This window comes from Lipophrys pholis, assembly GCF_963383615.2.
Source record: "Lipophrys pholis genome assembly, chromosome: 23".
In the NCBI taxonomy this organism is placed as follows: domain Eukaryota; kingdom Metazoa; phylum Chordata; class Actinopteri; order Blenniiformes; family Blenniidae; genus Lipophrys; species Lipophrys pholis.
The window spans coordinates 3629153-3657023 of NC_137645.1; the positions used below are offsets into that span (position 1 = coordinate 3629153).

At 46.4% G+C, this 27871-nt stretch overlaps 2 protein-coding genes across 8 annotated transcripts; both read right to left on the reverse strand.

Annotated features, from left to right (window-relative positions):
• Positions 1-1001: 1001 nt before the first annotated feature.
• Positions 1002-4783, reverse strand: alkal2b (ALK and LTK ligand 2b). Of its 7 annotated transcripts, none has more exons than XM_080492607.1 (6): positions 4353-4783; positions 3740-3969; positions 2614-2667; positions 2059-2139; positions 1795-1866; positions 1002-1421 (listed from the first exon to the last, which is right to left on the reverse strand). In XM_080492607.1, exons 2-5 carry the CDS (start codon positions 3954-3956, stop codon positions 1802-1804), a joined length of 417 nt encoding a protein of 138 aa, XP_080348733.1. In that variant the 5' UTR covers positions 3957-3969; positions 4353-4783; the 3' UTR covers positions 1002-1421; positions 1795-1801. The 7 variants fall into 7 exon arrangements, with proteins under 7 accessions (XP_080348733.1, XP_080348737.1, XP_080348739.1 ...); XM_080492611.1 differs by having other exon boundaries at positions 1008-1421; positions 4391-4783; XM_080492613.1 differs by having other exon boundaries at positions 1008-1421; positions 1795-1859.
• A 6938-nt stretch (positions 4784-11721) lies between these two features.
• nhsl1a (NHS-like 1a) lies at positions 11722-22605 on the reverse strand (the record flags this gene model as incomplete). The annotated part of the gene is made up of 9 exons (XM_080492709.1): positions 22532-22605; positions 20333-20443; positions 19470-19618; positions 17519-17753; positions 16919-17385; positions 13567-16837; positions 12892-12979; positions 12115-12475; positions 11722-11958 (listed from the first exon to the last, which is right to left on the reverse strand). Exons 1-9 carry the CDS (start codon positions 22587-22589, stop codon positions 11722-11724), a joined length of 4977 nt encoding a protein of 1658 aa, XP_080348835.1. The 5' UTR covers positions 22590-22605.
• Between the last annotated feature and the right edge of the window lie 5266 nt (positions 22606-27871).

Below are 27871 nucleotides of genomic sequence, written 5' to 3' on the forward strand. Positions count from 1 at the left end.
ACACACACATGCACGTGCACACACACACACAGAACCAGTGACAGTTATTAATGTGACGTCACCAGGATGGTTCCTATGGTAACGAACTAATCGAATGACACTCATATCCTTGAATTGATCCGTTGTATGAATGTTCCTGTGTGTGTCGACATTAATCAGACAACAAACACGAAACTGTGCAGCAGCAGCCAAAGTCAACAGCGCTTCACCCAGTCAGAGACGAACTGCTCCACATCCGGGCGTTGATCCGCGACGCGACTGTCAGGAGGCGGAGACTCGCCAAAACACTGAGATTCGCCAAAACACCGAGACTCGCCAAAATACTGGGACTCGCCAAAACACAGATTCGCCAAAACACTGACACTCGCCAAAACACTGGGACTCGCCAAAACACTGGGACTCGCCAAAACACTGGGACTCGCCAAAATACTGAGCGAAAACCGCTCGACACAACAAACAAAATCAAGAAGAGACATTAGAAAACCACAAAGAGAGACAAGACGTGACACCAAACGATGTGAAACAACCACAAAATAACAAAAATAATCACAAAGAGACAAAAACCATGAAAACAACACCCAACAATGCCTCCAAGATACAAACTAAAAGTGGCAGGGAACAAACAAGAGGCAAAACACCACAAATCAAAAAAACAAAAAAAAAAAAAAGACACAAACCACAAAGAAATAAAACACAACCACAGTAGCAGAAAAACAAAATGACTGCAAATAGACAAAAAAAAATAAAAAACTGAGGAAAACAATGTCACAAAGACTGAATAAGAGGCACCACAGAGACAAAAACATAAATCAATAGAAGCACGAAGACGTAGAAAACTAGAAAACTAGAAAACAAACACTAAAGCCAGAACACCAGACCGGAACATGCAAACTGATCAAACTGATCACATTAAAGACAAAACACACACATATTGAGACAAATGAGACTTTGGTGAGAAGGACTTCTCTGTTTCATGATGAGGAAACAAACAAAAACCAACGGCTCTTATCAAACACGTTTATTCCTCTGACAGTATGTACATATTGCACAGAGTGGCAGCTTCCACGGTATAAATACACAGAAACGTCAAGTAGACATTCATCAATCTCCGGCGTCCGAATCTGTCGGGGTTCCCGCTGCGGGAGGCGAAACATCGTCCAGAAAACCCCCGAAGACACGAGTCCCAGGAAACAGCAGGAGCAGACTCAGCGAACCGAGTGGTTCAGGTCACATCAGTCAGTGTCCACGGTTTAGTTCACCAAATAAAAGAAGATAATCCAGGAAAACTCCGGCCGGCCACGTTCTGCAATCTGATTGGCTCTTCCTGAATGAGTGTAAGACACCCCATTGGCTGGTCGAGGACGAGTTCCTGTCGTCTGTACGGTTCCCTGTCGTTTTTCTCGGCCACTGCGGTCCAGAATCTGTCGATGAGACGGAAAAAATCCCGAAATCAAACAGAACGGGAACATTTGAGGTTAAATTGTACACGTCTTGAGGTAAAGGTTCTACTTCAATCCAGTCCAGACGGCAGGTTCTGCTCGTTCTGCTCACTGATGTGATTCACACTCAAAAGAGAAAGTACTCACCGCCCTACAGGTCCTGCCTGTCCTACACGATTCACACTTCCTCCAGGCGTGAGAACACTTCATACTGCAGGTTCCGCCTTCTCTACGCTTTGCATTCTGGGTTCTACCTGTTCTACACTCTGTCGGTTCTTGAACTGGAGGCCTCAGGGGGTCGGCAGATTCTTGACATTTCAATTTATTGGTTCTAAGTGTGAGAACCCCATCTTACCGCGTCGTTATCTCTCAGCACAGCGAGGGCTTTTGGCCAGCTGGATCAGCAGTCGAGCACATCGTCTATAGTCTGCCGAGGACACAGCAGGAACATTCAGACGTATGTTCTCCAACACGGTTATAAAGTAAACAGTGAACTCTGGCTAAGGTAAACAGCAGCTGCATGCATGACTGCGGACGAGACGAGCTGCTGTGGCACGTCTCGTCCTGCTCGCCTGGCATGCTGGCGGCGAGGGAATCAAACCGGCGGCCGGTTACTCACAGGCGGGCACAGTGCAGTCCCGGGTGTTGTGGTACAGCCTGTAGAACTGTTTCTTACACTTTGGGTCGAAGGAAAGTGGTCCTGAGGGCAGACGGAGGGTCAGAACGATTCTCACCACCACTACATTATAGCGTCACGTCACGCTTTGTTCAGTGATTTGTTTAATAATGGGCGTCAATACGTTTTAGTTTGGCCTCGTCACATTTGGCATCGCAAGGAGGTTAAGCGTAACTTTTCATGCAATGTGTGAAAAAAAATTTTTTCAGCTGAGAGGTCTATTGGGATATTGTGTATTATCAAAACACTTTGCGCAAATTAAAAAAAGAAACTTTTGACATAAAAACAGTGTTTATAGCACAAAAAGTCATTTTTTTAATTGTATAGAAAAAGTAAAATAAAAGAATTGAGCTGTTCCCTGAAGACAACCTCCATTAAACTCAATGTGGAAAAAGAAGAACGATCTCAGTGTAAAATAAATGAGATTACAGCCAATCTGAGATGCACTTGGGGTCAAATCCAGAGTTTGATGTTTGATGTGATGCTGACTGTGTTTACCTGTGAGTTGGATGATGAACTTCTCCTTGTAATGCGGATCTCTATGGTTTGTCTCTGAAAATCAACAGAAAGGAGGTTGAAGCGGCAGGAAAACGAGCTGCTGCTCCGTCCAGTTATTTGTTCCGGTGGAATCACAGTGATAACACACAGACACGAGAGAGTCAAGCTCTTAAACTTCCTCTTTGAGTGTTTATGTGCAGTTTGTTTAGCGCCGTGTGACCAGCGGCTTCTCGCTGAATCATTCATTCATACTGTGCGCTCAGGAGGGAATGAATGAATGAATCGCTCTTTTAGTCCTGAGAGGAACCACAGACCGCGCACTGATGAAGAGTCTAATTCTTTAATATCTGTGCCTCCAGTACCACCAATATCAGAAATCAATCTTAGTAACAAGAACTTCAACAGTATTGTTTTCAGGCATGTTAAAGTAGAAATACGACTAATGAATGTATCGGTGTGGGTACACTTAATATATATATATATCTTGTGTGAATATATTTATATAAAATACAAATGCAATAATTATTTATTTAGGTTATCAGCAAAGGGTTTATATATGGATATGTATGTGAATGTAAATAGGTGTGTGTATGTGCTTGCACACGCGTTTTGTTTTGACACGCCTGAAATTAATTAATAAAACAAAATGTATATCAGTGGTATGATTATCAGTTGCATCATTAAAAATGTGAGTAGCATGACAGTTAGAGTGAGGTTCATCGAAGTTTAAGTTCTCAGTATCATCAGATGTATCAGCAGTAAAAAGACCAGCAGTATCTGAATCAGCTTCAGTTGTATCACAAGTACCAGTATTCGTAGTATCTGAACTATCAGCAGTGTAAACAGTGTTAGTATTCGCCCCATAACTAACATTATCATGTGTAACAGTAATCCCAGTAGTTGTTTCATAAAGTACTAGTCCACAAAGCACCTCAGCAGAAGTAGAGCTAGTAGGTAGTATTATTGTTATCAATAGTAGTATCTGTATCTTCATGGTTTCACAGGCATCACTACATAAAGCATGAGTATCGGCAGTTGTACCGATACTGTTACTCAGGAGGAGTATCATTATTATCACTACTATCAGTATTATCAGTAGTAAAGTATTAGTATACGAAGTACTGACCGGGCCCCTGGTGTGACCGCAACCCCCTCCCTCTGGCTGCGGGGAGCCCAGCAGGAGTGTCGGTCCTGGTCCGGTACCGGGCGGTCAGCTCCACGCGCCCCGCCAGAGCCTCGGTGCGCGCGGCGGCGCCCCGGAGCAGCGCGGCGGCGGTGCAGCGGCCGGCGGCCAGCAGCAGCAGGAGAAGCGCGGAGAGCAGCGGGGGCCGAGAGAGCAGCATCACTTCGGAGCTCCTGCAGGGAGACCGGAGACCCGGAGTCTGGTTACCGGTTATTGATTAGATTAAGTCTGATTAAATGGCCCCAAATAATCTCCTAATCCCAGAAAGATCCCTTCAATATTTTACAAATCAAGTTGTTCATAATAAGGACAATTCACAATGAAAGAGTGCAAATTTCAGATTTGAAGTGATTTAAAAAAAAAATTAATTTATTCCCATCAGATTATTGATCAACTTCATGAAAAAGTTTACAAACAAAACGAAGTTCTGCAGGATGTTTCCCCCAAAAAGTCTGGAAATGCAAACTGATCTCATGCATCCGGGTTAACTAGCAGCACTTTCCATTTTGCATTGAACGTAATTCATTTTTTATTTTAAAGCTGCATGAACAGTCACCTGTCCTCCTCGGTGCGGCTCCGTGCAGCTCCGCTCACCGGCGCACAGCTCTCTGGTCCCGGCTGGGCTGGGCTGGGCTCTGCGGTGGCTCCTGGCTCTCCTCTCTGCGTCTCTGGATGGTGAGTGCTATCCCGGGTTAGTCTTGATCCGAGCCGCGTGCCGCGCACCGGAGCCAGGTGGCATCTTTTAGACGAGTGGTTGGTGGAGTGCGTAAAGCTGGGGAAGCACCTTCCTCAATCTCCTCCTCCTCCTCTTCATCAGCTGGTGAGTTCCGCTGCAGCAGCTGGAGCGCAGCTGGACAGGCGCATGCCTCGTGTTTGCGGACCGAGGAGAGGACTTCCACAGCCTGGCACGCGCAACTTCCACGCGTCTCTGCGCCCTGTCAGATCTGACCGCGGCTCCTGATGTCTCCTGAAGTTCCTCCTGTCTGCACGCGCGAAGTTCCCGGAGTACGGAAATATACCGGCAGGGGGAGGAGGAGGAAGACATGGAGGGGGAGAAGAGGAGGAGAAGAGGAGGAGATGCATGCGCGCATGTTAGTACAGTGGATGAGGCGCGGTGCTTCATCTCAGGATGGAAACAAAAATGGCTTTCTGGACTCATTAGATGCAGTTTAGGTGAAGTGGAAACCCCCACAACTCACCGGAAATCCACCAAAGTGAAAACAAGTTGGAAACAGGTGACCACGGATGACTCAATCCATTTAAACTAATTATATTTATGCTTTTTACGCACAGAAACATGCAAATTTTGTACAATTAAAAAAAATGAACCTTTTCACGCAGTAAAAACGCAATACAATTAGTCCTACTTTCTAATGTTTTGGCCTCTATTCATACTAACGGTTTGTTTTCTTATTGATTGTAACTTTGAACTTCCAGTAAAAAGAGTGCACAGGCTCAGATTGAGATAAATACCACCAGAAATATTGAGTCTTTTATGAATAATTAACTTTTGGCACAGCTCATGTTTAGTTTTTGAGATTCTAAACAGCTGTGACAGTTTTTGTACACAATAAAAAATAAAAAGCTTTTTTCTCCCGTTTTGCACCACAAACATAAAACATTGGAAGAACATTCAAATGTTGACATTTTAATTACAAACCATGGATTTTATTAAATGTTATTAAAGATAATCAGTGTCGTTTTTATATTGCAAATACTTTAAAGTTGTAAAATCATATTTCATTCCAACTGAACTTTAATGACGACAACAATTATTTCACAAAGAATTATTGAAATTTGGCTTCAGAGAAGATAAAGTCCAAAAGATATGAACACAACAGTTTGTTAAACCGCAGCCCTGAAATATGTGTGTCGACAATGAAAACAAAAAGCTATACATTCAGTGTGACACAAATACAAGTGAACAGAGAAGCAAATTCGTCGCGAAACAAAGAAAACAGTGAAGGCCACAGCCTGCTCTCAGAGTTCAGCCCTTATTTGTTCATCTGCTCCATCAGATATCGAACCTCTGAACACAAACACATTTTCACATTAGAGGGTATTTTTGTTTAAGAGCGGTGATTTAGGCAGAATAAAGGATTTATCAAGGCCGTGTGTGTGTGTGTGTGTGTGTGTGTGTGTGTGTGTGTGTGTGTGTGTGTGTGTGTGTGTGTGTGTGTGTGTGTGTGTGTGTGTGTGTGTGTGTGTGTGTGTGTGTGTGTGTGTGTGTGTGTGTGTGTGTGTGTGTGTCAATGTTTTCTGAACCTGTATTTATACAGGCATTCGGGGGAGGCTTGTGGAGGAATGACGCCCTGTATCTGTTTATTCATGCAGGTCACTGCAGTGAACACCAGCTTTTCTCACGGCCATTAACTCCCCCTTTGTACACATCCAGACCTGCACCGGCGTCCTGCAGCATTCACTCCGCCGCCTGATCTGGAACGTCTCCAAGAACCGCTGGAACCTCCCCGGGAGACCATTAAACATCCTGAAGGGCATCTTAAACCTTCCAAACCGCTGACATTCAAGGCACTTCTGGAATCCCAGTGGGAGTTTCAGGAGAGAACGCGCCTCGGTGAAACTCGTGTCAAAATCTGAAAACCTAGTGAGATATCAGGGAGGTTCATGATCCTCAGAGATATAATCTATAATAGGATCTGAAGTTATTCCTCTGAAACCTCCTCAATGAACTTCACGATGTCTTCAGTGACTCAATAAACCTGCGAAACCAAGAAACCTTCCTCAAAGGTTCCAGCAGATTGTCTTCTCATCGATCTCAAAGGCTCCATTCAGAGTGAATTCAAACCCGACGTGGACCCAGAGAATCTCTTAATCAACTATTTACCCAGAAGCTGCTCAGGTGTTTGGAAAACAGCAGTTACACTTGAGAAGCTCTAGAAATCTACGAAAAATAAAACCGTGGATTATTTTGGTTGAGTAAATGTGAAAAGAATTCCTCGGGTTCTATTACGAACGTTCCCCAGGACAAACAACTCCCGGGTTGAAATTCTCCCAGAACTGCAATCCTGATTCTTCTCAGCGACAGTCACAAAACAAATACACGCATCGGGATGATTCAAGAACCAAACTGACCTTTTCGGGTACAAAAACAAAAAAACTAATTCCAGAAAGGCTCGTTTATCGAACCAAACACAGAAAAGATACGCAGTCATGAAACCCGAACCACTGGACCTTGAGTGTTTAGGGCTCATGACCTTCTGGATTCAGGAGCACGATGGGAAGGTTTGGAAGAACTCAAAGTTTTTTTTGTTTTTGTGGGCGGATAATATTCTGTATGAAGTGTCAGAGGTTTCAATGGAAACAAGGTTTTAAATGTCAGAATCAGACGACTTGGATTTGGTTCCAGGAGGTGTTGAGGCTCTAGATCTCTGATGAGGTCCGTAATGTTCTGTTAAGTCTCAATTGGTGTGTAAGAGTTCTGACTGGTACTGATCTGCTTCCACACATTCTGAGGGGATGGATCGTTTTAGTTCCACAGATATGAACTTCTCCAGGCTGGTGAGGTTCGGTCTTTGCGTTTCAGAAGGTTTGAAACGTGACAAGGAGGAAGTTTCCGTTTGACCCTCGGTAGATCTGAAACACTCCACCCTCTGGAAAACTTCCCAAAATACTTGAACAGAACATTAGAAATTTCTTCTTAAATCTTCGACTTCCAAACTTGTCAGAGCTCAATTGGCCCGGCGCAAAGTCGTCGGATTCTCACAGAACATCAGGACAAACATCTGGCGCTTTCTGAAGAAAGTTTTCAAATGTCCTGCCAAAGTTATCAAGGCCATTAAAAAACCAACACATTAAGCTTTAAATCCTCGGGAGCAATAACTAAAGACACCCGGGCCGAGGCATGAGTGGGTGATTGTTCCCAAACGTTGTTGATTCCGGTCTGCCAGAGACAAATATAAGCTGATGTTGTGTTTTGGGGCGATAATCTGAAAATACCAACGGACAGGAAAGCTTTAATTTAAAAAGGAAATGTGGAAAAAGATAAATCATAAAAATAAAAGAGACGCTAATGGTGCCGCTCCACGGCGACTAGTGAGACGACTGGAAGCGTGCCGTTCTGCATGCTTTGCTTCGTGTTAGCGTTCCTCACGCCAGAAAACTGTTGCCGCGACAACAGGCAGGCAGACACTCACACACACACACACACACACACACACACACACACACACACACACACACACACACACACACACACACACACACACAAACGCTAAAAAGCCAAGAACAACAGCAGGTGTGCGAGAGAGCACACCGTCACTCGTCACGGGGCCTCGGCGGCCCCGAGGTCTCAGCTTCTGTGTGACGTGGCTTTTAAAATATTATTAGACGGTGGCAGCAGATCTCAGATAAAAGATACGAAATAAAAGACCCCGAAACAATAAAACTGATCATCTGATTGTCTGAGGTTCTTCTATCGGTGACGGTTCGAGGCCTCGACATGCCGGCTGCCTCTCCCCCGGACAAGTTACGACAGAGTCAGAGGCTAAAAAAGCAGCGATAAAGAAAAACAAAAATGATGGTTTTGGCTCCATAACGAAAACCTCGGAGACTTCATAATGAAACCCATTAAACTCATTGACGGTCTGCGGGTCAAAGGTCACCGCGGGCCGTGGTAAACTATGCACCCGCTCCCTCTGGAGACGTGGAAACACACCAAGTCTCAACTGATCAAGCTCTTTAAATCTGTCCAGCGGGTCGGAGCCATTAACTTGAAGCGGCCGGCCGCTCACCCGCCGCCGCCGCCGCCGCCGCCGCCGCTCTGACGGGGGAGAGAAAAAAATAAAAACTCCTCAGAAGTAAAACATCTCGTGTTCCTCTGAAAGTTTGGAGGCAACAAACATAATAAAAATAACATGCGTTTCATTCCCTGTTTTCGCTGCAGGACAGACAAACTGCTGCATCATCTGACAGCGGAGACATTTGTGTGACTTCTCCGTCCACATTCCAACTCGCAGCCTGAGGCAACATGACAGAAAACACAAACAGACAGTGTGTTCTCTCGGGTGTCTCAGAATAGTGTGTTTCGGGGATTTTGTGGGAGTTCAGAAGAGGCAAAATGATGAAGAAGCAGAACTAATTAAACTAAAGAAAAGAACGAAAGTTTCCCTCACGACCTCACATTTCACCCTGGACCACCTGTTACCTCACAAGACCCCATCGCATCCCGTTCACAACGTCCACAGTCTGACTCATCTTGAAAAGCTCCGAAACATCTGTAAATATCCTTCCTTTTTCTTTTTCTTTTTTTTTTTCAAATATTGAAAATCAAAGAAACTAATTGTTTTTTGGGAATCGTTCAGACATTAGTAAGACTTGAAGGATTTCCAAGAAGCAATTACAAATCCCTCCAAAACATTGTGAGCCTCTTTATCTTAAACCTGTACAGCACGTGTGGAGGATGCTTAAGATTCCCGACAGAGTTCATTAAAAGAAACTGGATAAAACAACCATATTTCTTCAGAGAGAAATCCTTCACAGCAGAAAGGATTCGGACCCCATCAATGAGTGATTTAAAATCAGTCTGCTCAAACCACCTGATGAACACGTGAAATAAAACAAATAAACTTGTGAAATCTCTTAAATCTTCAACCCTGAAAAGCCAAAGTTCATTCCTGATGGATCCTCGAGGACCAAAATAAAGACATTCAACTACATCACAAGAACATGTTGGAAGATCATTGGCACATGTTTCAGCACATGTTGGACTTTGTCTAGATTCTCTGGCATCTTCTTCTTGAACCTTTTCCAAAACCTTTAATGTCCTCCAACGACCTCCGAGCTTCTGAAAAGTCCGTTTGAACCTCATATTGCATCGCAAAATCTTCAAAACTATTTTCTTTTGTCGAATCTGAGATACAATTTTGAATTGTTGGAGTCGTTTCAGTTTCTCTCCACGTGAATCATCTAAAATATTCTCAAGAGTCCATAAATATTTAAACGGAAACCATTTGAATGATCTACGTTTGCTCCTTCCTCATGTGTGGGGGGAAACCTGCAACAGGTGGATTAGTTGGCTTAAACTCTGCACGGAACAACAGCACCCCTTAGTGGCCAACAGTACAAACTGCACCCTCAAACTGCACGTTTCTTATGATTTATCAACTTTTTCCAGAAAATGTTGGAAATATATTCAATGTGTTCGTCCAATTTCATTCAGGCCTGATAAAAAATTATGTGAGAGGCTTGAAATTTGATTAATTTAACATAAAATATCCATCTTTCCCTCCAAAGAAGTATAACTACACTAAAAACATCATCCTATCGGGTCCATTTTTGTTCTATCTAAAGATTAACGACCTCAAAGCTTCTGAATGACTTTTAAATTCTCCTATTTTTAGCAAAGACGCATCACAGGATGGTTTCTGAACGCAGACGCTTTTACCTGACTGAAGGTGGTTTGATGGCTGATGGGAAACATCTGCTGAAGCCTCATGAGCTGGACACACAGTTTTTAAAATGACCAAAAAAAAAACAACCCCACAAACAAAGCTTCAGGTTTCAGTTTGTCGTTTATTGCTCTCACTTTAAAACAGGTGGTTTTCTTCTTCTCTTCCTCTCCGGGTTCAGTTTCCACTCACAGTGCGTCCCTCCACAAACCTGCAGGCTAATACAATCCATATAAACTCAGTCTCCTGTTAGAGGAATACAAACTAGACTCGCTGACATGGAGACAAAAGGAAAAGGTTGTAAAAACGAGGAGATGTAAGAGAGGAGGAATATTTACAGGAACGACTACAAAAATCTGAGAAAATTACACTTCGGCCTATTTTACCATCGAGAGAAACAAGTAAAACATGAGCTGCTTCACATCAGAGATAAATCAGCTTTAAAAAAGGTTGAATTGAAGGAATACAACATAATGTGACAGCATAGTTAACAGAAGAACAACATCAGGCTCACAAATGGAAACAGAAAGAAAAACATCTTTAACAAAAAGTTACTTTTTCCTCCTTTTTGAGTCTCTACTGCACAAAAACCCCAAAATGTATTATTTTCTTTACGTTACACAGTGGGAGGTTTTCTAAACTCAATTCATCATTTGTTTGGTTTCAATGCAGCTGAACAGGCAGATTTATTAATAGGAATAAAGCTGCTCGTCCCTGCAGGCTCCAAATTCATCTTTATTTTGGTCAAAAGATTCAAAATTTCACAGAGAAAAAGTCAGAAACACATAAAACCACAAATGTTTCAGCCAGAACTGAACAAATTTGATTTCATGTTTCTACTTAGACTCTTTGACTTGTTTAATGCCGCAGAGGTTTATTTTAATTTATTTTGATCAAGTTTCAGAAAATTGTACATTCACAGTTTCTTTTCTTATTACTACTGTACCTTTAATATAATGTTTACTAGTTAATCTCAAGAAGAAACTGCTATCAGGAAAACAAAAAATCCCACATCCTACTTGTTTTCATAAGATTTGTAAGGAATAAACACACACGTGTTGTTTGTAGGTTTTCAGATGTATAAATGTGGCAGCAGAACGTTTGGATCAGTTCATGTGCTTCAGTACATTCAGTCGGTAAACGATTAGCGTGTCAGTCAGATCCGGTTCCATCCGGTTCAGTCTGGTGGAAGTGGACTCGTCCGGTTCAGACGGTTCATTGTTGTTCGAACCGGTTTTATGGGTTCAGTCTTTTCCAGTTTGGTTGATTCAATTATTTTGGTCCGATCTGATTCAGTATAATGAGAACCAGTTTGATTCAGTCTGATCCGGTTTTATCTGGTTACTTCTGGTCCGATCCGTTCAGGAGTTTTATCCAGCAGAAACCGTCTTTTCCGGTTTGATCTAGTCTGATCCAGTCTGAGCCGGTTTGTGTGGTACGATGGGATCCAGTCTGATCTGGTTTCATCTGGTTATGACACATTTCTTTACATTCATGTCGATTTGCTGCGACTTCAAATTAAGAAATCTCCACCAATCGGACGGTTGACTCTTCGCTGCCTGCTGGTGACTCCAGGAAAACATCGTCGTCCTCATCTTCATCGATCTCCTCATCCTCGTCCTCGTCTTCAAAGATGGCGGTCATCGGGGGGGCAAAGAAGCGGCAGCGAGCTGCGAGGCGCCGTCTGGTGGAGCAGGGAGGAGTGAGGGAGCGAGGTCTCCAGGAGGAGGACGTGAGGAAGAAGAAGGGTGAGGAGGAGGAATAGGAAGAATAGGAGGAAGAGGAGGAGGAAGAAGGAGAAAAATAAGAGGAATAGGAGGAGGAGGAGGAGGAAGAGGAGCCCAGGAGGTGCGTCAGGTCCTGCTGCTTCCATCCGAGCGTCATGGAGAAGCTCTGAGGAGTGGGCGGAGCCTGCAGGTCCAGAGTCAGGTGGATGTTGATGTCAGGAGCATTGCGGGTTTCTTGGTATGGAGGTGAAGGAGGAGGAGGAAGAGCAGGAGGAGGAAGCGGCAGCAGCGGCCTCCGCAGGTCTGAAGATGTGGCACATTTACAAAGACGCTCCACCGCTGAGGCTCGAGAAGACGAGTCAGGACGACTTCCTTTCCTGAGCAGCAGAGCCTTGAAGCTCTCGCTCCTGGGTGACCTTTGACCTCTGCGGGGGACAGGCTGCATTGGGTGACGGAGGAGCGGGTCGATGGGGGACGACGAGGAAGAAGAGAACCGATCCCTCCCTACTTCTGGATCGCTCTTTCCCAGCATCTTTCTCTTTGATCTGAGACGAAAGAGACACGAAGACAAAAGTTAACTTTAGTTTCAACCAAAGTTGAAAAGACCGGAAAACTTCAACTAGAACCCGACAAACTACCACTGAGCAAGTTTCCTGGGTTCACTCACCTGCAGACGCTACAAAGCAAAAGTACGAATTAAGAGCCGGCGTGGGATAAAGCCTATCTACCAGGGAACAAAAGTTTCGGGAGCGACTGAACTTTCTACTCAGGCTCTATACTCGCTAGGGAGACGACACTCTGCACATCTCGGGGATTTTACCTGCAGCCAAACCTGCGGGCGCTCACACTGTGCCTTCCCAGACTGCACTGCTCCACAGATGCGGCGGAAAGAAGCCAGCAGACGTGTGAGGATGTGCTTCAAAGTGTGTGTGCGCGTGTGTGTGTGTGTGTGTCTTTGTACCTGTGGATGACAGCAAACAGATCCTCGGTGGTTCGCGGTCGAGCAGAGACGAACATCTGGTCAGCCGAGACGCTGACAAACAGCTCGGCTGCAAGAGAAAAAGTCGATCCTTACTAATGGATTCGAAAACTGAGCACACAGACGCCGAGTATTATTATCTCGTCCTCAGCATTTTGTAAACTTGTCCTACTTTTGCTTCACACCTGCAAAGACATGAGACGTAGCCGCAGGTAAACCTGGAAGGAACTCTGTCTCCGACTGGAACTTACCATCTGCTCAAATAGACTCTGAAGATATGAACTGCTCCATAAAGACCAAATTACATCTTTTAATGTGTGAAAAAACAATGACGAGAAGATTAAAAGATTTTATATTGACCACCAAAAGACCCCAAACAACTACAAAACTACCAAACTGTTTAAGACAAAAAACCACCAATAACAGAACAAATACAAAAATAAAAGCCAAAAACAACAATGACATCCACAAAAACCACTAAAAGAGCCAATATAAGTTAAAAGATCAATACAATGACAAAAGACCACAAATAACTCCATAGAACCCAGAAATACCAGCAAAAGACCACAAACAACTATAGAGATGATGAAAAGAATCCAAAAACAGAGAATCTTAACTGCAGGTTTGTATCTATAAAAACTGAAAAACTAAATTTACCGTCTGGATGTCGGACGGCCTCTTGCGCCTTCTCCTCCACCCCCTGGTCGTCTGGCTCCTGTATCAGGAGGTCTGGAAGTAACAGCTCCCCCTGCAGGCTGTCGGTGGACAGCGCGCTGCTCAGAGAGAACCTGCTCTGACCAATCGGAGAGCAGGAGCTCTCTGAGTCACTGGTCTCCAGATCGCAGACTTTAGCCACCATTTTCCTCACCGCCGTGCTTTTAGCTTCGTCTCGCTCATCTCCAGAGGAGGACGAAGATGACGAGGAAGATGAGGATGATGTCGAGGACGACGAAAAGGCGGAGGAGTGCTTTGCTGACGGCATCATGAGCAGCTCCCTGCCCGCCCTCCTCTTCCTCCTCTTCCTCACTTTGTCTTTTTTCTTGGATATCATCATGATGGTCGTCACCGTCCCTCCTTCTTCCCTTTCTTCCTCTTCATCCTCAGCCAGCGACGACCTCATCGCCCTCCTCTGAACCGCTCCGTCATTCTGGCTGACCTTCGTCTGTCTGAGCTCCGCTCGGTCTCTGGTTTGGACGTTCTCCGTCCGGACTGAACTGGTTCCCTGGAGATCAGAGGTTCCCCCGGAGCTGCAGGTACCGCCGGACCTCGAGACAACACTGCCCGGTGGGATGAAGGTGTAGTCAGCGGTGTCGTGAGTCTGAGGGATTGTTCCGGTCCCACTGGGCCCGTTGTTTGGTTTGGGCGTAGCTGAACTCAGATCTGGCTTCTTGTGTGTTATTGGTGGCTTCTGTCGGTGAGGAGAACCGGCAGGTGACGGCTGCCTGGTGTCGGTCAGTCTTCCTGGTTTACTGCGGGTCCGGTGCTCTGGAGAAGGTCCATCTAGAAGAAGCTGTGGTTGGCTGTTGTGTCCAGGCGAAGATGCTGGGATTTCTCGTTTTCTGAACTTTGGTGATGACGTGACGCCCACAGTAGATAAATCAGGCTTCTTCGGTGGAACTGGTTTCTCTGGGGAGCACAGCCTCCTCGGGCTCCCCCCCTGAACGTCTCCATTGCTGCGCCTCATGTCAGCGTGTGTCAGTTTAGCATCTGTCAGCACAGCATCCAGGGCCTGGTGTTGTTCAATAATCTGCTTTTTGTCAGCATCATAAAACATTTTCAAATAGGGACTAGAGACTTGGTTATTCACCAGTGACTCTAAATCTGCCATCCTTTGGTTGTTGGACCGGATGCTTGGAGGAGTCGCACTGTTGTATTGTTGAGCTCTCGGGCCTTGAAGACAAGCATAATCCTCACTACTGTTTGGAGTAGCTGTTTCACTTTTTGTTTTCTTGAAGGGGCTTTGACTTAATTTGAACACAGGTTGCTCTTCGTCAGCATTGACTTGGTTGTCGCTGACAGAGTCCCGTTGATCGACGCTCCGCTGCCACTCCAGGTTGGATTGGTTTGCTTCAGTAGGCGGAGTCTCGGGTCGCAAAGCTTCATAGTTGTTGACTTTGCGAAGCTTGACGCCTTGCAGGGCTTGAGGAGTGACCCGGAGGCTTGGAGGCGCCACCGGAAATCCACGGCTCTTCAGAGAGGTACTGCAGCCGGAGTTCAAGAGGGAGGAGAGAGGAGGCGGAGGAGGTGGTGGAGGGAGATCTGGAAAAGATTCAGAGGATGGGAGAGGAGCTGGGAAATGTGATGGAGGAGGGAGGTTGGTCAGTAGAGCAGAGGTGTGCCTCACAGCGTAGGAATAAGGTGGGGGTGGAGGCCGGCAGGGTGGAGGAGGAGGGGGAGGCATGGAGAGGAATGAAGGTGGGAGAGGAGGAGGTGGAGGAGGAGGAGGAGGAAGGACGTCGGAAAGTGAAGGAGCATCCATGGAGGAGTGAAGCAGAGGAGGAGGGGGTGGTGGAGGAGGCAGCGGGAGGGATGAAGGTAGAGGAGGAGGAAGAGGAGGAGGAGGAGGGGGAGGAGGAAGAGGAAGATGAGATATAAGTAGAGGAAATGGAGGAGCCGGCAGGGAGGATGGAGGTAAGGGAGGTGGGGGAGGAAGAAGAGGATGCTTGGTGGACGAGTCAGAGGAGGTGTAGGAGGACAGGGAGGAGGTGGAGGAAAACGATGAAGAGAGGGAAGAGAAGAGCGAAGACTTTCTTTCTGGGACTGGTGGCTTCTGCCTGCCGTCTCCTCGAGGCTTCGTCCTGGGCAGAGAGGAGGCAACGGCAGGGGACAGGGGGAGGGAGGGGGGACAGGAGGAGGAGGAGAAGGGAGAGGCAGGTGGGAGAGAGAAGGCTCCGGGGGAGGAGGGGGTGAAGGGGGAGGACACCGGAGTGCCGGGTGTCGGAGTGTTTGACTGGCTGGAATAACCACTGGAGGGCGATGCAAGGCGTTGAAGGCGAGGGACAGAGGAGGCAGACGGGTGGGGATCCAGGCTCAGTCTCAGTCCCTCCCCCTCAGGAATGGGGGGCCTCCGGGTGAGGACTTGGGAGCAGGCAGGGTTGGCCGGAGGATCGACGGCGTTCATTTCCTGGCAGTCTGCGCTTAAAGGCTCAAAGGTTGTGACTGTCCCACAGGTGAGTCCACTCTGGCGTCTTTTAGCGGTGCTTCGGGGGACCCAGGGGTCGTGGAAGGTCTGAGGCGATGGCGTGCGCTCTGTTTGGGTGGCGCGAGGCGGGCGGGGGCTGGAGGACGAGCGGAAGGGTTTATTACGACCCGAGCGGCGCCTCAGAGAGTCGGAGCGCTGAGGTGGAGGCGGGGGACGCTTGGACTTGCGGAGGGAAATGCTGCGGGTGGAGGAGCGAGAATGGGAGGACGCAGTGCTGGACTTCCTTCTATCCCGGTTGAGAGACGGAGACAAGCTGAACTTCTCCGAGCACAGAGAGTTGCTGTCAGCGCACGAGGGCGAGGACCGACCTGATGACAGAAGTGGGTCGCAGGTATAACCTTCTGCAGAATCACATCTCGTGTCGGCGAAGACGCTGCTGTGTACGCTGGAGCTCGGCGAGAGGGGCCTGTACTTCCACCGCTCCCCGTCACAGGAGCCGCTGTCAGAGAAGCACTGAGAGTCCGGCCGGCTGCTCGGACGGTCTGGATCAAAAGCCTGGTAGCTGAACTGAGACTCTGAATCAGGAATGGAGGAAGAAGAGAGGTAGTGGGAAGATGACGCGGCCTCAACCAGAGACTTGTCACTGGGGTAAGACCACTCAGATCGCAGGGCCCGGTGACTCAGACTGCCCCGGTCGGAGGAGGGAGACTGGGACTTGCCACTGGCCGTGGGGTCAAAGGGCAGCAGAAGCTGGAGGTCGCTCTGAAACCCTTGCAGGTCCTGGGACTGTGGAGAGACATGCGATGAAAGCATTGTAAAGGCAAAGATTTGTTTAAATTTCACTTCATGTCATGGATCTGAACTGACCTGACAACAAGAGGAGGAGGAGGAGGAGGCGCTGAGTGTCCGATAGGTGTTCGGACAACTGACCTCGGAGTTCAGAGAGGAGTTGGTTGCAGGGCGGGGAAGACTGGAGGAGGCGTACTGATGATCAGCTCGGGGGGAGGAGGTCAGGGAGGCCATCAGGCTGGACATTCCCTCACCGCGTGGAGCTCGTATTTTCCTTGACAACGACTGGCCCTTCCTTTTGCTTTCTGCTTCCTCCGCCTCTGCGCTCATCTGGTGGCGGGTGGAGGCGCAGGAGGTGGAGGCAGGCCGGCCCACAGTGGAGAACTGCCCGGGAAGAGCTGCAGAGGCTGCTGAAGGCTTCGGCCTGACGTCGTCTGGTATTCCGGTCACTGTCTTGCGGCGGTTCAGGTTTCGGGGTCGACGGGTTAATGAGTCAGTGCTGGCAATGGACCTTCGGAAACTGGCCTGACGATCAAAACTACCCCCTGAAGAACGAAACCATAAAGAAAGAGCATTAAAGTATCTTCCAAAACGAAACACATTATTCTACAGGACCTCATAAGTCCTTGTGTGGTCAACATGCATCCGTTTTGACTTTGCAAGGATCTTCAGCTGTACCTGTCACATCAATGGGAACTATATCTGCTGCGATTGCTTCGGCCTGCTGCCTCATTCTCTCCTCTGGAGTCGGGAGCCGGGCGCTTGGCTCCATGTCCATGTCGGCCGTTGGCTCATAAGCCGGAGCAAAGACATCCCAGCAGGAGGTGAGCTGGACGGGGTTCAGGACCAGTGGGGTCAGGGGTCGCGTTTGGCTCACGATGAACCTCTCGTCTTCTTCAGAGGATGCAGATGACTGACAACCCAAGAGAAATAAGAACTGCAATTAGATTTTTTTTTTTTTATCCCATTCAGAATAATTCCATCACGATAAATCTGACTTTTTTTGGAGAAATCTCGCCAGACCCAAAGAGTCCCACTAGATTACACACAGTGGAGTTTAACGGTGTCTCGTTGGACGTGGCAGGGATGCTACTGTAGTTTAACACAGCTCGTTCTAATCTAGTCTAAATTAAAGATGTTGGATCAATGTTTACCTTTCGTCTCCTAAATGAAACCCTGAAACAAACTGAAAAGCAAGAGTGGGAGAGACAGTCCAAGAGTCTGGACCTCTGAGAGGAGGAGGGGTGAGATCATAAAGAGAGGAAATCAGAAACACTCATCAAAAAGGATTGAAGAAGATGAAAACTACTTCTGAGAAGAAAGATAAGAAAATATAACAACGATGGAGAGAAAAAATGGAATTCGCTCAAACCAGAACAAGAAATCCCAACATTTTCAGGAGAATAGAACAATATCAAGGCAGTTAACCAACTGATTTATTTAGAATTTAAAGACACTGTTCATTAGAAAATAAGTGGAAGTACACAAGCTCCAGGGACTGATTTCATAAAAGCTCAACAGAGATCAGGAACAGGAGCAGAAAAGTCCCAGGCTCAGACTTAAAGAACCACAGAGACATGAAAATAATCTAGAAAGACCTGCAACAAAGGGGAACTAATATAAGTAAGAACTGGATTTAAAATATTTAAAAAGAAGCATGAAGATGAAGATACAAAAAGCCCAAACTACAGAGAGACATAAAGCAACTACAAAGAGAGAGAGACACACAACTTAAATGACATAAAACAGCCCCAAAAAGGACAAACCATTGACAAAATGGCAATTACACAGTGAAGGAGCAACACTGAGACAAAATTAGGGAGAAATCAACAGACACAAAACAAAACAACACAACCACAAGTAGGATTACAGAAAACAAACAAAATCACATTTACAGTCCAAAGACACATAAAACCACAAACGAGACGAAACAGCCACACACAGAAACTGCTGCAGACAAACAACACAACAATTAAACCCAAACAGAGATGAAAAAAAATATAGAAGATAAATAAATACTATCAGAAAGAGACACCATCGTATCAACGAGAAAGAGACAAAAACCTAAAAATCAATCACAAAGGCATGTGAAAGGACGACACCAAGATACAAAACTACAAAGACACGAATAAACACAAACTAGCACCAGACTGGAGGCTGCTGCAAAGGGAGGACAAACACAATCATTGACGGATGTGAATGATTGTTATCAACCAGCCTCAGAAATGTGAGACGACTGCACGAAGACGCAAAACTACAAAGAGACTGGAGCAACAAAGGGAGACAAACTAGACAGTAACTAGAGTAACAAAAAAAAAAAACGAGAAAATGGAAAAGCAGCAAGACTGCGATGAAAAAGATTGACAAATAAAATCCCAGACAGATACAAAACCACTACGGCGAGACACAAAACTACAAGGAGACAAATACATGCAACAGGGCGACACCGAGAATTATGAGTCAGCTGGTTTTTTACTGCTGCAGCTTGTTCAAGCTCATTAAAATTCATCATCAGCCTCCGTGGGTGTGTGTGTGTGTGTGTGTGTGTGTGTGTGTGTGTGTGTGTGTGTGTGTGTGTGTGTGTGTGTGTGTGTGTGTGTGTGTGTGTGTGTGTGTGTGTGTCGCCCACCATCTTCCTGCTTTTCTCCCTCCACCGTCTTCGTGTGCTGCCATCTGATTGGTGGTCGAGGCCGGAGAACGGCGACAAGGCAGGACTCGGCTCACGGGGCCGAGCGCTGCCGGGCCTCCTGAAGCCGTGCTGAGTCAGCCCGTTCCATGCTACACACACACACACACACACACACACACACACACACACACACACACACACACACACACACACACGGAGGACAGAGACAGATGATGCTGCGTTATCACCAAACCGACCAATCGATCTGCGTGCAGAGTTTGGGAGGTGGGGGGGGGCGTCACTCTCTCACTCAGAAACACATGAGGGGCTTCGTCCTTTGTGTTTCTCTGAGGTGACATGCGGCGCTGCAGCTGCTGCAGGCACGGCGCTGCAGCTCTCTGCAGTCTGCTGCATTCACAGGCCTCTCTTTCATCTATAAAGCTCTGAACACCTGAATCCTGGCACAGGCCACAGATTTACCAAAATAAAATGCATTAACACTGTTGGGGAACGAGTGGGAGGTGTGGAGGTCAGAACTGGACTCATGAGAAAGCAAAAAACTGCATGTCTGAAGGTGTAAATGCCTGTCAGAGGTTCTTAACTAGAAGCTTATCTGAAAACAGAGGAGCACATTGACAAAAACACAAAGGCACGTGAAACTGACACAAAACGAAAATAGGATACAGTAAAATGTGAAAAACTGAACGCAAAACAACTGCAAAAAGACACAACTTAAATGGCGACGACACACAAAACCAGTAAAAGGGACATAGAACAACTCCGCAGACACGTGGAACAAACAGACACAGAACCATAAAGAGACGGAGAACTGCTCCAGAACCACCAGGAAGACGCTCTCTCACCTCGCAGGTCGTCAGCGCTGCCTGATCGCTTCTTTCCAGGGATGAATCGCAGTCCTTGCTGAGGCTTCTGGGTATTGTAGTGAACGGACCACTTGCTGTCGCCATCCTCTGCTGCACACGCAAACACACAAACACAAACACACACACAAGATGAGACGAGTGAAAGACAGCTTTCTGGGTTTAATCTCATTTCAGCAGATTGATTCACACTCAGAGGAGCTGCAGCAGCTCTCAGCTCCTCAAGGTCACCTCCACGCCGCTGTCCTCAAAGACCAGCCGATGGACGGACCAGCCGATGGACGGAAGTCTGGGCCGAGGTGAACTCTACACTTCACCAGCCATCAATCAAAACGCGTCAACAGTGAAACGGCGGTTCATTCCTTGAAGACCCTGGCAGGATGGACCAGAAGGCCACACGCAGTGATAAAGTGTGTTAAACTCTGCGGAGTGTGAGGACACTGGAAGTGCTCGGTGAATTCCTGAGATGGGCGCCACGGAGAAGGCGACTGCCCTGGCACACGTCTGAAGAGTCTCCAGAGAGCTCGAGAGGTTCTCCAGAGAACCAGCCTGGATCTTCAGCTGTTGCATCTTCTGGATGAAAAGAATCTCGGGTCTTTGAAAATACTGATTCAGTCACTGAGCAGGTCTCAGGAGATCTTGACGTATTCACAGAGGGCTCTCTTATATCATTGACATCACATTAATCATATAGTTATCTATGTGACCATCATATATTATTCATGTATATCCTATATATTTCACATCACACACTTAATGTGTGATACACCTTATGCCAATACATTTAATTTACTTTTAAATATCCACTATTCACATTCATGTTCATCCAACTATCTGTTTGTATTTTAAGATTTTAATTATGTGTTTTGGGATTTTTTTATTTTTTTTTTAGATTGTGATATTTAATTTGGAACCACCACTTTAGGCTGTTTGATGGCCACCAGTCCTTTAGTGGATCCTCAGGCTCTTCAGGAAGCAGCATGGCTCAGTGCGATGCGTCTCCTGGAGATGTTTGAGTTGTGAAGGAGCCGATGGGTCCTTGATGGTGACTGGAGGATTGAAAACGTTCAGGAGGTCACTGAAGGCTCCTGACGTTTGTGAAAATAGCAATTTGGTCCTTTCTGCCTCATAAATGTGAAGCTGAAGCTTGAAGGAGTCTGAAAAGACCTGAAGAAGATTCCACCAATCACCCATTGATTCATCGTTTCGGAAACCTAAGGTTATGAAGAAGGAAATTAAGCGAAAAAGGTCCTGGAAAGGGTTGCAAAGCTCATAAAAAAAAGGCCTTGAAGTTCTGGAAAAGACTGCACAATTCCTTGAACAGGCACCAGAAAGAAGTTTTCCTTGAGGAGATCTTGGACGTCATTAGAGAAGTTCCTCGACACGAAGTTCCTCTGAGTATTCTGGACTCCTGGAAAAGGAAGCCATGGACCTTGAGATTCAAGGAATCCTTAAGGAGGGTCATTGTGAAGAGTCAAGTGGTCCTTAAAGACTAGTTCTAAAGAATTATAAGAGAAGCAATCCTTGAACCTTGAAGCAGTTTTGAAGTCAAGTGAGAGTGGTGACTCCAGAGTTCCATATTAGGGCTTGGGAATCCTTAAGATTGACGGGCTTTGATAGGCTTCCAGTGGAGGTCCCAAGAGGACCAGATGATCTGTGAGAAGCCTGGAGTCTCTGCCAACAACCCAGACGTGTCTGATTGGGTCCTGGAAGCCCTTGAACAGAGCGAGAGCAGCACTGAGGTATATCTTCGGTTAAGAGAGGGTTTCTGAGCTCGACAGGAAAGGGTCTTTAAGGCCTTGAGGACATCCTGGAGGGCTGGAGAAGATGTTGAGGTCCTTGAAATGGCTAAGAGGGGTTCCCCGGGACTCTGAAAGGGTCCTGGGGTCTTTAAGGACACCACAGCTGCCCTTGAGTTTGTACTGGAGGCTCACATGGCCCCTGAGACAGTTCTCGACTTAGTGGGAGTGTCCCAGGACCCCAGAGGAGAGTCCTCCAGTCCTTGGACTGGGTCCTTGAGTAAATGACCGGCCCTGTTGCTACGGTTACATGCAGGTTAGTTTGACATGAACTCTGATGTGGCATCAGCATGCGCAGGATTTTTTAGCAGGTCGTCAGCAGAGCGCCACAACGCAGCATCACAGCAGTTTACCGACAAGTCATCAACGGCAACACACTCACCTCTGCGATGGCTCAAAAATCTTAGGACGGATTTGATCGCCGCTCCAATCAGAACCATGACGACGCCACACACATGCACACACGCACACTCACACACACACACACACACACACACAGAGGCACTCACACACTGCTGAGACTGCAGCAGACAGAGACAGAGCAGCACAGCAGCTGCTGTAATGCAGCTCCACACTCCGCCCACTCCTCTCTCTCCTCTTCTGTCTGTGTCGCTCGACCCCTCAGTCTTATTCTCACACACATTCAAACACACCCACACACACAGGCGTTATGTTGGCAGGCTGCCAGCCCTGGCTTGTGTGTGTGTGTGTGTGTGTGTGTGTGTGTGTGTGTGTGTGTGTGTGTGTGTGTGTGTGTGTGTGTGTGTGTGTGTGTGTGTGTGTGTGTGTGTGTGTGTGTGTGTGTGTGTGTGTGTGTGTGTGTGTGTGTGAGCCTGTGTGTAGGTGTGTGTGTGTCCTTTATGTGTGTCACCAGGTGATGAAGGTTACCCGCAAATACTGCAGGAACACAGGACCCACCAGGCTTTGCTTTGTAGATGAAACGGTGTGTGTGTGTGTGTGTGTGTGTGTGTGTGTGTGTGTGTGTGTGTGTGTGTGTGTGTGTGTGTGTGTGTGTTCTGCCTCTGATCATCTTTTATTCTCTGTGTTCTGATGTTTCCATCTTTCTAGAGACGAACGTGAACAAAGACATCAATCTGTCAGCGCGTTCATGAGGCGTTACAACAAATCATCAATCTGTCCAACAAAGTCTTCTTCTACTAATTCTTTTTTTTTTGCAATTTAGACCAATTTGTAGGCTTCTATTTGTCTAGGTTGTGCTTTTTGACTTGTCGTTGTCTCTTCACAGTTGTTCTGAAACTTTTCCTGGTTATGTTGTGTTTCCAAAGCTTTTTAGCCCCAACGTGTGGTTATTTGGTGATTTTGAGTTCATTTAGGCTCCTTTGAGGGTGTGTTAAATGTTAAATGTTCCACTGCATCATCAACAGAGTCAGTTGTGAATTACAGTATTATTTCTAGCTATTTTGTGTTTCTTTGTTAAGTACCTTTGTAGTTTGGTGTCTCTTTGCGGTTGTCGCTCCATGACAGGATGAAACCTGGTATTTACCAACCTGTATGTCTGACAGTTGATTCGCTGGCGATCACCTCCATCATAACCTTCATCGCCATCAGTTCCAAACTGGGACAGATCCAGTGTGGAACTGTGTCGATGATGTGGGCCAGTGGAGCAACTAATTACCTTCAGTCAGTCTTTAAATTACTTTCATTAATTAGACAGGAAGTAGGCCACACTGTTGTCATATCACTGCCATGTATATATAGTCATTCAGCTGGCCAATCAGAGGTAAAGGAGGGGGCGGAGCTTTCCCGCCGCGGTTCACCTGTGTGATTCTCAGCAGCAGGTAAAGAGCGAGGCTCACAGGCAGCAGCTGTTGCGGTTATAAAGCCTGTTCATCTGTTATTACAGGAATTAGTGAAGCGTATGGAGTTAATCCCACGCGCGCACACACCCACCCACCCACACACACACACACACACACACACACACACACACACACACACAGGGGAGTTCATTAAGAGAGCATATGAAGAGCTTTACTGTTTTCTTTCTGTGGGCATTCTGAGAATATGAGCTGAGTTGAGCTGTGATGAATTATTGATGTGTGTGTGTGTGTAATATCTCGGATCACATTCTCTTTTAAACACCATGAAACTCTGAGCCAAAGACTGCGCTCAGCACTCTACCAAAACCAGACCATACTGGACCAATCGGGACCAAAAACAAGTATTTCCTAACAAAGCAAAATTTATTTGACTAAATTGGACTGTCACCATTGTGCAGAACTAAAACTGTCTCAACAATCATTCGATGGTTCGATTCGCATACAGTCGGTACAGCCAGACATTGACATCAGCTTGACTGCAGCCTGGTTAAACTCAGGATATCTGTCTTTGAGTAAAGTCTTATAAAACTCCGTGGCATCATCTTTCCAAACTGATTTCAGCCTTCAATCCCCTCCAACATGGATTCTGCTCCATCTTCCACCAAAAAGGAGTGCAGACAATCTGAATCTGCGCTGAAAGGGATGATGAGGAAAATGATCTTTTTGCTTCAGACTACAGAATAATTTTGCTGTTCTATCAGTGCGGCATCGGTTCCTCTCCACATGCTCCTGACAAAGAAAAGTCAATGTGCTCCCTGTTGGGACGATGACTCTGGAAAACTTTAAGATTGTTGACAAATGCAAAAACTTTGTTGATTAAGATTTTCAATTCACCCTGCAAATCTAGATTTAGTTAATTCAGATTATGCAGGATGTCAACAAGAAACCACAAATGTGAAACCCACTGGGGGTCATGCAGCCCTCGTGATTGTCTTTCAGGAGGAGCTTGTCTGGTTGAGATTTACCAAACAGGGTCACTGGAACCAAACGGAACCAATTAAAAGCCCAACAATAGGTTCTAATGAGCTGGATTCATTTGAGGGAACAAGCAGAACAAATCAAGGTTTTCATGTGCAAATTGACATGAACAAGAGGAAGAACCAAATCTTGGACATTGAGCTGAAAATGTACAAGAGACGTGCAAACTAAACCGCATTCAGCTGTGAGACGTATCGCTTCCAGCACAGAGAATCTACAAAGACTACCCAGAAATCACAGTACCTCTGTAAAGAAGGGGCGTGGTCTGCACAGCCTCCTGTCTTGAGTTCTTCCCACGGCGGCGCCGGAAACAGAAGAACTTGGTCCGGTGCCTCCTGCTGGGCTGGTAGCGGTACTGCGGCGGCACCTCCGCCTCCCTGAAGGGAGGCGCGGTGGTGAAGGGGGAGGGGACTGGCAGTGCATACCCAGTGCGTGGCTCTGGGTTCGGGGGACAAGAACTGGTCCGGCGCCGCTGAGTGAGGATAGGGCAGGATGGGCGTGAGAACTGAAGGGGCGGGGTTTGGGGGCGGGGTTTCCCATAAGTTTCTGGGGAAAGGAACAGCTTCCTGTTGACTTCAGGAGCAAATGAAGGATGGGCCTGGGGGCGTAGGGGGAGGTTGTGGTGGTGGTACCAGGGGCTGCTGGAGGGGAGATAAGGTGACTTCCTGTCAAACGAGGGTGACCCCGGTCGGGTGATGACGCCAGAATTCATTCCCCAAATAGCTTCATGTTGCTGGTAGATCTTGGCGCTGAGCAGACGCCGCCGCAGGCTGCCCTCTGTTTTAGGCTGCAGGGCGGCCATCTTACGTGGAAGGAGCTCATCAAGCTCGTCATCGGGACCCGAGTTCCAGCAGCGCGATGTGACACCTGGCCCCGCCCCCTCGCCACCCAGACACTCCACATACGAGATCATGACGTCCCGAGTGCCACTTGGCTGTCACAAGACTAGTCTCTTGTCAATATTTTATCATTAAAAGCTCTAAAAGACTCAAACTGCTTCATAATAAGCTTTTCTTTTTAAATTTTCTAAATGTAGGTTGTCAAAGAAAACACATTTACATTTTTCCAAACAAGGTTGGCCTGCCCTTCAAGGCAAACATGGAAACCTTCAGTCTTTTGGTCTTTGTTTTTATCAGAAAATAACCATAAAATGTCTCTATAAATCCAACGAATGAAATATTCTCCCATTGAAAGAACTGACCATGGTAGCAACAGAGCCTTTTAAAAAGAAATCCTTCAGCGTAACACCAAACGTTGTATAAGCACCCAGAATGAGTTGATGAAGGAGAACAAAATCATCCGTTAGGTTTGTGTTGTATCCTTCACGATAAAAGCAATGTATTCCAGAAAAAAATGTGTTCCGTCGGCCATGAAAGAATGAAAAACCTCTGACAATTCATAGTGAAAGAAGCCGGTAAATAGAGACCACCAAAACAATGTCTGCCTCCGAGTATCCACATTCAAAATGAGTCCAGCAGGAAATGAGCTTTTTCTTCAGACGAGTGGCTGCTGCCTTACTTCTGCTCACTCTAATCTACTAACAGGGATTATCCAGGTCTGCAGATGGCCACAGAGGGACAGGTATTTACCTCCACACCACATGTTGCCTCACACTGTGACTAACTGCCCCACTCTGCATTTAGCTCTCAGAAATCAAGCGACAGAAGGTCAGAGCCTTTCGAGGCTTCATTAAACCTCACCTGCACTGTAAAGAACACATCCGAGTATACGTCAGATGTTTCTCTTGACAAATAGCTTCCAACTGTGTGATCCAAACCTAAAGCCACAGAAACACCACACGCGATAACTCCACAAAACACACACAAAACAGCCAAAAAGAGACACACACTCACAGACAACTATAAAAAAAAACTATTTAACCTCCAAGGGACAAAGACCAACCACAAAGACAACTAAACAACTATCGAGACTCAAAATAACAATAGAAAAAAAACACATTATCACCAAAAGACCCCAAACACATGCAAAATCTCCACAACATGCAAAACAACTACAAACACAAAAATCAAGTGTCAGGAAGTTTATATGCTCTTTGTGTGTCGTGTGTCCTCATCATCTGTACATCGGTGTGTGTGTGCGTGTGTGTGTGTGTGTGTGTGTGTGTGTGTGTGTGTGTGTGTGTGTGTGTGTGTGTGTGTGTGTGTGTGTGTGTGTGTGTGTGTGTGTGTGTGTGTGTGTGTGTGTGTGTGTGTGTGTGTGTGTGTGTGTGACAGAGGAAGGACAGCTGTGCTTTAAGACACTGAATTGGATGTTTCAGCTTGCCTCAACAGGTCGACAGTGATTAACACACACACACACACACACACACACACACACACACACACACACACACACACACACACACACACTGAAGAATGCATACATCTCCTGATCCACAACTTTCTCCACAGCCTCAGTTTACAGCAGCAGCAACATGAACAGTAGTTACAGTGCTATTACAGGTTGTACCAGTGGCAGTATCCATGGCAACAGCTGCACAAAGAACTGCAGAGCTATAATGTAAAATAACTAATGACCTACATATAAACTTCTCTCTCACCTTTAAAGCAGCGCATGTCGTCCTCGCTCTCCCTCGACTGGTATTTAAGGTATACCTGTGTGTCTGTGAGAGTGTGTGTATGTGTGTGTAAGCTCACAGAGACTGGAGAAAAACACAAGTTCAAACTGAGACTCCCCTCCCTCTATCCTTTCACCAAAAGAAAAGCCCCCTCCCTCTTGTTCTCCTCTCTCCTGTCAAACCAATTCTCACTCAACCCAAACCTGCCCCCACCAGCTCCCTGCCCTCTCCATCAATGACCTTTGACCTCATTAATATGATTTCTTTGTTTTTGATTTTGATTTTGTTTTGAAGTTTGGAGACACTCCCTTTTTCAAAATGATAT